General features: G+C 35.2%; 1 protein-coding gene across 2 annotated transcripts; it reads left to right on the top strand.

Moving 5' to 3' along the window:
* Positions 1-8,802: 8,802 nt before the first annotated feature.
* Positions 8,803-10,754, top strand: LOC143919766 (uncharacterized). Of its 2 annotated transcripts, none has more exons than XM_077442280.1 (2): positions 8,803-9,890; positions 9,979-10,754. In XM_077442280.1, exon 1 carries the CDS (start codon positions 8,830-8,832, stop codon positions 9,514-9,516), a length of 687 nt encoding a protein of 228 aa, XP_077298406.1. In that variant the 5' UTR covers positions 8,803-8,829; the 3' UTR covers positions 9,517-9,890; positions 9,979-10,754. The 2 variants fall into 2 exon arrangements, with proteins under 2 accessions (XP_077298406.1, XP_077298414.1); XM_077442288.1 differs by having other exon boundaries at positions 8,803-10,086; positions 10,229-10,753.
* Positions 10,755-11,317: the final 563 nt, after the last annotated feature.

Below are 11,317 nucleotides of genomic sequence, written 5' to 3'. Positions count from 1 at the left end.
ATGTCACATTACATCGAACTCTTTTATAGGCGTGCACGTACACATTGTGTGCTAATGTGCTATTGTGTAATTGCGGATAGGCTTCGGGGGTAGACAGACGTGTCGGCGTAGAGGGGCTGTATCGTGGAAGACCGGCGTCGTAGCAGGCGCAGGAAATGACCTACGATTCTCGTGTATGTTATAGTCAGTTAATGCCCTTGTCCTACCCTATCCTGGGTACCCGAGGCGAGCACGAGAGCGACCATCTTCCTCTTCATCTCCATATTCAATTTCAATTCGACCGGCCGATCGATGTCGAAAAAACGATCGCCAAGCGTCGGACGTCCGACGCGATTGAGAATTTCCAGAAAATTGATTGTCGCCAAAGTGATCGTCGTATTAAAATGGCGATTCCCATTCGGTGAATTGTACGCAGGTGAGGAAAAGCAATGTCTGATGGTGGGTGCCAGGGCCGGCGCTACATTACCGCCGGAACGTCAGATTTACTGCCACCACTAGCTGCACCCAACATCCCTATGTATTATACACATATGTACATATATATATACACACATGTTGTTACCTATGTATTAATGGTTTTCATGTATATATAAAATACGTAGTCCATTTGAATAGTCGAGATAATTGAATATAAATCATATTTTAAGCTTTCACTCGTAAGTTAAATGCACTCGTAAGTCGTCGCAGGTGTGTATCTAATAAATAATTTGGATAGAGACTTTATATATGTATGTATGTATTTTTGGTTTGTAAATCCATGACGTCATCGAGAACAAATGATTCGATTCAAAGGATTAGAAGTCCCCGGGAGTGCAGCCTCTAGGGGGCGAATGGTGCTGGGGGGGGGGGGGGGAGGGGCGCGCCAAATTCTGGTATACATATAATTTCGAAAGAGACTTATATATGTCTGTATATATGTTTTTTTGTTCGCAACAGTCAATTTAATAAAAAAAACAAATGAGTATTCAAATAAATTTATATAAAATAAAACTATTCAAATAAATTTGATAAAATGTTTACTATTATATTAATCATGTTTAAGCGGCTTATATTACAAATACCGAGCGAAGCCGGGTAATACAGCTAGTAGTAAATAAGTCGAATAAAAATGTATTTTTAAAGATACAACCCTGCTCATAATCAATGAACACATCAGATGAGCTTTCCACCGTACTTATAACTGCCGTTCGGGCACAGTTCAAGCTTTTCACCGGGCATAAATTAATATTACGAACCGAACGAAAACTCCACACCACCCCACCCACACCTCCATAAAAATGCATACAACTATTCATTCAGACATATTCAAAATGAATCACATGCGCAAAAACTAAGGTAACCAATTTTTTAAAGCTTCGTTAAATTCGCCTTGTACATACATTCATATGCTACAAATGAAGGTCTGTTCATGCCTATTCAGCACGAACCGGCAGTAGCAAGTATGGACAGTACTTTTTGGTACATTCTATATGGACGCATTCATACTCCATATGGACGCATTCATACTCCATATGGACGCATTCATACATATGTAAATACATATATAACAGTGGTTCTCACGTGAAATTTTACTGTGGCCGCATAGTTGACATTGGCAGTTCTATGGAAATGTCTGGTGGCCACACCAAATTTTGCTTTTGTGATGATTAAAAATAAAGCTAATTTTTTATTACGAAAAAAATGAATCAATTTTTATGTATGTACATAAGTTCATTAAATAAAAGATATTTGAAAATTTCATTATACATATATTTAATAATAATGCAAATGGAAATTCCCCAAAACTCCATTCTTCCAATGTGGGCCGCATGGCTGCATCTAAGTTTACACCTGTCAGCTTGTTTCGATATTTATTTTTTATGAAGTGCATTACTGAAGTATTTTAAAAGCTGACGAACATCGACTTTTCGTCCAAATTTCAAACGCAATCTTAAAATATCTGTTTTAATTTTAAGCATGCACTCTTATTGAGGTTCACGCAAATCTGTAATATATGATAATATATGCAAAGATAATTTAACACCGTTTATTGTCAGAGTAGGGGGCGTTGATACAGACAAGTGGGTGTGACCGAGGCCGATACCGTTGAAAACTGCAATGATTAAAGGCCGCTTTGGTAATCTATTGAACATTCGCAGGCGATACGCTCGACCGGTTAACCCTTTAAATGCCTCGCTTAGCCCACGCTCTGTTGTGCACGTCCAAGCACAGATTGCGCCACATTGTTTCCGAATGCTATGGCCGTTGCACCGTGTCCATTAACCGTGCCAGTTTCAATGGCGGACGAAACTGTGTACTTAAGATGATACCACACACGGATTAAGTCCGTTTGGGTGAACCGTCACGTCGCAGAGTCAACGGTGAAAGCTCCTGTATAATATTCAAGTGTTCTTGCAATTACACATGCATTTACAGATCAAAATGCTGTAAAATTAATTATATTTACGGAGTGATACTAATGTAACTATGCATAAGCTTGCATTTAGACAAATGAACGCTGTTTATAAATGAAAAATGCCGGAAGGAAAAGATCTTAGATCAATGTGTTTTGTCAGTGATGACTAGAGACACGTACATATTTTGGGCATCTATTTTTTTCAATTTTAGCATTTTCATTTTACATTTTAGCGTTTTAAGGGCATTAAAAATGTTCAATTTTAGCATCTATTTTTATGAAGAGTTTGATTTTAAATAATAAAAAATTTCGATGAATTTTAATAAAATGTATATACAACTTAAAGACAACACAACAATTAAAAAATAATAGAAAAATTCAAAAATGTTTTGGAATTAAAATTACAATGAAAAAAACATGAATATAAAAATACAAAGACAAGAAATATGAATATAAAAATATAATACCAATTAAAATGTATTAAAACTCAACATGGAGCATATTTTTACAGATTATTTTTTGAGAGTCGTGCGACGAATTATATTGTATTTACTAAAATACCTTTCAGCATCCAAATTATTGACGGGACACCAAATATATTTTAGAGCTGCACAACCAAACTCTTCATATTTAATTTTTGTTGCCATCATTAATAGCAATATATCCGGCGTGGATTCACTTTTTATATTCTCTATTAATTGTCTAAAAAAAGTGCTGATATCCTTCCAAACATTGAGCCTCTGTTAATACATTAAACAATGTAAGAGGGTAAAAAGAAGACCGCATGGAAGATGGCTAGACGAAATTAGGAAAATGTGTAGGTTGAGATGGATGAGAGTTGCGCAAAACAGAGACAAAACAGAGTTGGAGAGGGTCCCCGGAAGAATGCACTGAATTGCACTGTATGGTGGCGCAGTTTCGAGAAATCATAATTTTCAAAGGCGCTCAAGAAAAATTTACGCAATATATTATATGTAATTCCACAAAAAAAGGGTTAGCACCCTCGGATAACATACAAATACCTCTTGACGCTTTGTGGAATTTTATTGCGTTAGTCCTTCTTGAGCATCTTTGAAAGTTTGGATGTCTCGAGAGTGCGGCTCTCTTGAGTGCATTTATCTGATCACCGTTGGAGAGGCCTTCATTCAGCAGTGAATAGTGAATGGCTTTAAATGATGATGAAGATGATGAAATGGAGCTTCGATGAAAGTTGTACAAATGCAGACTATTCCAATTTACAATGCCAAAATATAGAAAATTTGGTGTTAACTTAGATATTTACATATGTATGTACGTATCATATATCAGAGATTGAGAATACAGCAATATTTCAATCAGACCATGAGTGTAGGGGGTATTTTGGGTCCTCCTCTGATACCTCGTCATTAGAAATCTGAATATTCCACATTTGTGCATTCAATGTTGATGCGCACTCGATGCATTCCAGCTTTAAGTATGCATACGCATTTGCAAATAGCCTATTAATATGCATCGATTAACCGCATCCAAATCAAGTATATATTATATACATGTATAATAAAATGTTGTTATTTGTCGCAATAGTAAATAAAACTCAGTTTGGATTTTTAAAGAAGATATGTGGTATGTGTGACTGGAATATACAAACTAATTCTGCAAATTGACCACAGAACAAGCGCTCGATCCACGTTGAAAATGAGTGGATGATAAACATATGTACATAGGTACACGTTTTTATTTCAATTGTTATTTGTCCAGTGTATGAAGAGAGAAAAAAAACTGAAGCAGTCACGTGCATCGTCTCTTCTACAGCGTTATGATAATGGTCGGCGAGATGCCACGAAGTGCTTTACTTATTAAGAAGGATGGCATAAATTTTATGGCAAAGTAAAAGCCATTCGATCCGGGGGCATACCCGGCCTCGCAAACTGCTCGGCTAATCACAATGAATGGCGAACATTAATTTTCAAGTGTTTTACCGAGTGAGAAGCTCGTCGCCATTACTCCTAGATAGTGCATAAACTTGGCCGGGAGAATTTGAAATTTTAACGATTTAAAACGCACGGAAATTTGCATCGGTTTTGAATGAGATTTGAAAAGGGCACTTTCGCTGAGTTTATTTTAACTGTTTTTTTATACTTACATATTTTAATGTGTTGAGGGAATACTTATTATGGGTTTACTTAAGTAATCATATTTATGAGATACATATGATGTACATACATATATATGTAGTGCTTATTTTTCTATATACCTAACACAATATATTATATTGTCATAAGGTGACCACAGGACACAAAATGGGACACTTCTCAATAAAAATATTCCCTTCCTGTATAAAAATAATGTGTAGCGCTTCCAAAAATTTTATCATTTTTCCCATAAAAAACCATTAATATTGTCAAAGAATTAAATTTATATATATATTTTTAGAATGTGCTATTGATGTGTATAGTACAAGGAAAATAGAAACAATGTAAAAAAAATAGTATCAGATGTTCATACGCCGCAGGCTGATTTTTTTTCTGAAACGAGTAAAATTAACAAATAAAATAGCTACAAATTTTCCAAAAAGATATTCTCGGTTTCTTTTAATTGCCAAAAATATATGCAACTGAAAATTTAGATTTAGCAAAAGAAATATAAGATATTAGTAAAAGTATATAACTTTTATCAGAACGTACATATTTTGAAAGAATAAAATTAAACAAGGTAAAAAATTAAATATAATTAGATAATTCACAAACTTTTTATCAAATAATTATGATGAAAATAATGACACAGTGATTGTTTTTTCTTCAGAAATATTTAAATGTTACTTTTAAATGAATATATTGTATATAAATGTATATTTATATAAAAATACTTGTTTTTGGGGTAAAAAAAATTGATTTGGTAAAACAAGGATAAAACGGGACAAATCAAGTCACCCTAATAATTATAACATTGATTCAAAATACTATTTTTCAATATATGTATGTATGTACATATTTACTTAAAAATATGTGGATAATATAATATTTGTATATTTACGTGGATGATTTTTAAATGTACATCCATATGTATGTATATTTTATAATGATTTGATAAAGAATAATCTGTTTTATTAAAAGTACATACGTATGTACACATACATATGTAAAAGATTGCTTAAACTGTGAACACTGTCAATTACGGAAAAAATAATATACGACATAAATAATACTTTCGTAACGAACGAGCACTTTCATTAGGGGTTTGTACAAATGGAAACGTACTCTATCGGTGTTGTAATGGTTTTCCCGGTCGCCGTTTTTAGTAATAATTTTTCAAAGCATTTTTTACATTTTCAACTCGACGCATTTCAGTAAATTTACAAATAGACATTAATTAAAATATAAATACGTATGTATACACATGTACATATAATTTTAACTCATCGTAAGCTCGTTTTATTCCATCTATCAAATTAAATTTATGCGTCGAGCGCACTATTAAATGATTAATGGAAGCGGTAAAAAACTAATACATATATATATATATATATACATATGAAGTTTTGTGATCATGCGAAAATTTGAACTCGAGATTTTGAATGATTCGAACTCAGAATCGATCACTAATCACGTTTTAATGATCTAGAAAAAAATGTGCGTGTCTGTGTGTGTGTCTGTGTATTTGGAGATATTTTGGAGACCTATCAAACTGAAACTTAGTATTGGTTACTGAAATTCTTAATGACACGACGTAATTTATTTTTCAAATTTTTAATTTGACCGGAAATGGTACCTCCCCTTATAGGTGTCCCCTTTTTTAAGTTTTTGAATTCAATTATCTCCCAAACCGCTATCTAAATCGAACTGAAATTTTTTTACATGTAATAGAAATTATAAATTTCAAATATTAATTTTTAGCTTGATATGTTCAGAGGTATGGACAGAATAGTGACCACAATATTTTTGACCTTCCTAAGAGGAAAAAATCCCACTTCCGGTTTATTAAATTTAGTAACTAGTCCTGGGATAATCCAGGTTACGAAGTTTATCAAAATTTACAGATTTTTCCGATTGGTCAATACCAGATGCCATTATTTACATACATACATATCTATTGCTATGAGTTTCTGTTATTCTTTAATAATGTATGTGTGTTTGTACGGGTGTTAGTTTTTCGCTATGAAAGTCCATGGCTTTCATTTTTTTAAATTTTGTATACTACCTAAATTCATACATACATACTTTAATATATAATGGTACCTAAGTTAGTTCGAAATCATCATAAAATTTCAGAAGGTTGATATCACTAAATACAGGACATAAAAAAACAATCCATCGATCCGAAAACCATTGCTCGCAGGGAACGTGATGCCTAATTGAATAATGCTTCGGAGGCCCTTCGTCTCGTAGCAAAGGAAACAAAACAAGTGTCCATAGCGCCGAAGTAAAAACAGGAAAAGTCCCACAGTAGACTTGGGAAACTCGGTCTTTAAGCACAAAACGACCCAAGTCGGGGTTCCTTTAGCCCAAAACCGTTTAGCCTGGTTGCAAATGGTCGAAGAGGGTTAATGCGTAGGGGGGGGGGGGGGGTGCCGTGTAAAAAATGTGCCATTTCTTGCGGCCCCGTGTCGTAAGTGCGGGACGCAATTATTTCATTTGCGGCCATTAAGCGGGTCGCCGTTCGTAACTTACTTTAGTGACGCCTCAATTAACCCATTCGATGTCACTGTACGAAATTACATGGACATTTATCAAAATTTAATTTGATATCGTGCTAATTTCATCAAATGAAATAAATAAATTTTTGATTTTTAAGCCGTAATATGGAGTTTGGAATTAAGACTTTTTTATATTTGGGTTGGTTAGATTGACCGTCGCTCATCAGGCTCTTCTGGTTATTGTCAGACAATAATTACTGAGATGGTGCCATTAAAAATTCATTTTAATTTGATTGCACTTTTATTCTTCCCGTTCCAGAAGGTAAACGCTTAGCTACTGGAGATAAAAATGTTCTCCAAAAATATTTCACTACGAGTGAAAACTTTATTGTATGGTATTTATTCATTTATTTAAAAAAAATAGAAACAAACAGCATTACAACGTATATACATGTTGATGAAAATAGAAAGACCTAGATGGTTTTTTGTTTTTTTATTTTATTTTATTTACATTATATATATATATATATATATATATATATATGTAGGAATGATTTTTAAACGAGCCGTAATTGTGGTTGGTCAAACTGCAAGGGATAAAGTATGAGTGTGGTATGCATGGGAAAGACCGGATGCGTGTTGTTATGGTCACTTGTTGGAGAACGAGCCCGAAGAGATGTATAATAAATACATAGTTCTGACTTAATCTGCGTTTCACTTGGAATCCTTCACATCCGGATCCTATATTTGGGGGCTTTGTCCGGGATGCCTGAAGACATTTCGAGTGACAGCCAGAAGCGGTCAGACGACGACGCGGAGTTTTGACAGTTGAGGTTAGGACGCGCGCGCGATGACGAGAATGCGGAAGCCCGTGACGTCGGTGACGTCACGTCAGCGAACACGCCACACGACGATGATGATATCCACGACGAGAAAGACGACGCCAGTGGCAACGACGACGAGGGAGATACCACAGTTCAATTTCCGAGATCTGGAGGTTGATTTCGGTCTGCCGAAATATAACGGCAGAAATAGCCCTATTGCAGTGTGGATTGAGCGCCTCGAAGAAAACGCGCAAATCCTCGGCTGGACGGAGACACAACAGTTGGTGTATGGGCGGATGCTGTGTGAAGGAACTGCCAAGAACTTCTTGGACTCGGAAACGGGCATAATCACGTGGGCGATATTAAAAGAACGATTGACCAGAGAGTTTGGCCATCAGTTGAATAGTGCGGACGTGCACAGAGAACTGAGGTTAGAGAAAAAGGGAAAAGCAGAAGACAGTTTAAGCTATATCTACCGGATGAAGGGGATTGCAGCCAAGTGTAGTTTTATTGAGGAAGAGGCGATTATCGCGTACATAATTGGTGGACTTGGGTTTGATAAGTACGAAAAATTGATTCTGAGCTGGGCTGGATCTATTAAGGAGCTGAAGACGCGAATTACGCAGTGCGAGAAAATTAGAGAGGACGACGAACCCAGGGTGACGGGGTCCGTGAGAAACCGTGAAAACCGAGAAAGACTGAGTTCACGATGCTACAATTGTAGTGGACGTGGTCACTTAGCAGCCGACTGTAGGTTTAAGACGAGAGGAACTCGTTGTTTCAATTGTAACGAGTTTGGGCACATATCAGCTCAATGTAACAGCACCAAAACAAAGACTGTCTTGACAATACAAGAAGAAATAAGAGAACCAGTCAGTATTCTAACACAAGAGGACGAGGCGAACATGGCTGATGGAGATGTAAACATGGCCGATGTAAGTGTGAACAGTGATGGTTTGCACAGAAAAAGACCTTTGCAGCAACGGGCTTCACGAGAGATGTCTGCTCAAAGAGAACTCATTGTTTCCAATAATGAAGAGGACGATGCGAACATGGCTGATGGAGATGTAAACATGGCTGATGTAAGTGTGAACAGTGATGGTTTGCACAGAAAAAGACCTTTGCAGCAACGGGCTTCACGAGAGATGTCTGCTCAAAGAGAACTCATTGTTTCCAATGATGAAGAGGACGATGCGAACATGGCTGATGGAGGTGTGAACCTGGCTGATGGAAGTATGGACGGTGATGGTTTGCAAAGAGGAAGACTTTGGGACTACGGAGACATACCGTCTTCAAATACAGATCAACCACCCGATGATCAATTTGGAAAAGGATCTAAGGATTATAGTCATTTGAAGAATTCTGAAGATGAGAATAAAGAAAAGGAGAAACATAAAGACAAAGAGAAAGATATGGCTAAATCACAAGAAGGATTAAGGGACCCAGTCAAAATTTCAACACCAAAAGACACTGTATTCACTTTCAAGCTCGGTCGTAGTCGGATTGATGTTAATTCAATGGAAAAGAAAATAGAACCATGGATTGATAAAAGACTTATTGAATGTATCAGTGAGCCAGAACCAATATGTGTTGACTTCATTTATGGTAAATTACTAGCAGAAAATCTGTGGGGTGACGGCCAGTCCGTCGGACAGTCACAGAGAATCGCCGAGGGCATTGGATAGAATTTAAGTTGCACCGATGGAAGTGAAGTGTGCGTTTGTGAATTAGAGAATAAGTGAAATGCCTGGAGGGTTTTTAGTTAAGCCTTACTTGTAATTTGATGATTGAAAAGTGTAATGTTTTATTGCTTATTCTAGTATTTTTGGGAAGTGCTTTGTATATTGAATCATGTTTTAATTTGGTTACATGCTTAGAAGAATATAAGATAACTGTATTGAAATGTAATTCTAGTAATGTTTTAAAATGTGATTGTTTCCGATGTAAAGATTTAACCTGTCATTGTAAAGGTATTGATTTTAATGTTTTATTGCTAATTCTAGTAATGTTTTGAAATGTGATTGTTTCCGATGTAAAGATTTAACCTGTCATAGTAAAGGTATTGATTTTAATGTTTATTGCTAATTCTAGTAATGTTTTAAAATGTGATTGTTTCCGGTGTAAAGATTTAACCTGTCATTGTAAAGGTATTGATTTTAATGTTTTATTGCTAATTCTAGTAATGTTATAAAATGTGATTGTTTCCGATGTAAAGATTTAACTTGTCATTGTAAAGGTATTGATTTTAATGTTTTGTATTGCTTGACATAATTTTAAATTGTAATTGTGATGATTTATGTGTAACTTTAATTGTTATGTGTAACTTTATTGAAGATTGAATTGTGTTGAAATGAAAAAATTGATTTGTAGTGAAATGTGTAACGATTAATTTGTTATAATTGTAATTGTTATGTAAATTGTAAAACGATTGATGTATAAGTGTATTGAAATGTAGTTGTGATGATGATTGTAATTGTGATGTAAATTGTAATTGTGACAATTGAAAGCATGTTTAGAAGAATATAAGATGATTTTATGGAATGGAAGATGAAACATTGTTGAGGATGATAGAGGAAATGTTTTAAAAGAATGTGAGATGAAACATTGTTGAGGATGATAGAGGAAATGTTTTAAAAGAATGTAAGATGATATATTGTATAGAGTAGAAGATGAAATGTAAAAGAATGTGAGATGAAATGCTGTAAAAATATAAAAGACAGAATGTCATCCGAGGGCGAATGACAGTCAGGAATGACCGAAATGTAGGAATGATTTTTAAACGAGCCGTAATTGTGGTTGGTCAAACTGCAAGGGATAAAGTATGAGTGTGGTATGCATGGGAAAGACCGGATGCGTGTTGTTATGGTCACTTGTTGGAGAACGAGCCCGAAGAGATGTATAATAAATACATAGTTCTGACTTAATCTGCGTTTCACTTGGAATCCTTCACATCCGGATCCTATATATATATATATATATATATATATATATATATATATATATCCTTATCTGTCAAAGCTGACCACAGAGAAGAGTCTATGGCGGTAAGAACTCACTCCTTGAATGGAAATCTCTCTCAAGTACTGCCTTTTTCTCAACACATCTTGGATAAATGCGAGAAAAATAATATCCAAACCTCCAACAAGGTAAGAGTGACGATGGATGATAGTTTAGCTAATAGAAACCTGTATTTAGCCACGTACAATGAAAGAACGTTATCGAGTGAAGAAAGTGTGCTTGCATTAGAGAATGAATTAGAAAGTATCAAATGGAATTTAGTAGGACTTAGCGAAGTAAGACGAAATCAGGAAAACCAAATAATCCTAAAAAGTGGTAACTGTCTCTACTGGAGAGGACTACCAAATGGTAGAATAGGAGGAGTAGGGTTTCTTATCAATAAGAGAATAGAAATAAATATTATAGAAATAAGCGACATATCGGAACGTATATGCTATATAGTATTAAGAATCTCGAGCAGGTACACTT

Source organism: Arctopsyche grandis, chromosome 1 (genome assembly GCF_051622035.1).
Source record: "Arctopsyche grandis isolate Sample6627 chromosome 1, ASM5162203v2, whole genome shotgun sequence".
Taxonomy (NCBI): Eukaryota; Metazoa; Arthropoda; class Insecta; order Trichoptera; family Hydropsychidae; genus Arctopsyche; species Arctopsyche grandis.
The sequence above is the reverse complement of the archived record's forward strand: the minus strand, read 5'-3'. Positions and strand labels throughout refer to the sequence as shown.

What these genes read in the sequence shown, in the direction of transcription:
- LOC143919766 (XM_077442280.1), top strand. Translation starts at nt 8,830, where the DNA reads ATGTCTGCTCAAAGAGAACTCATTGTTTCCAATAATGAAGAGGACGAT.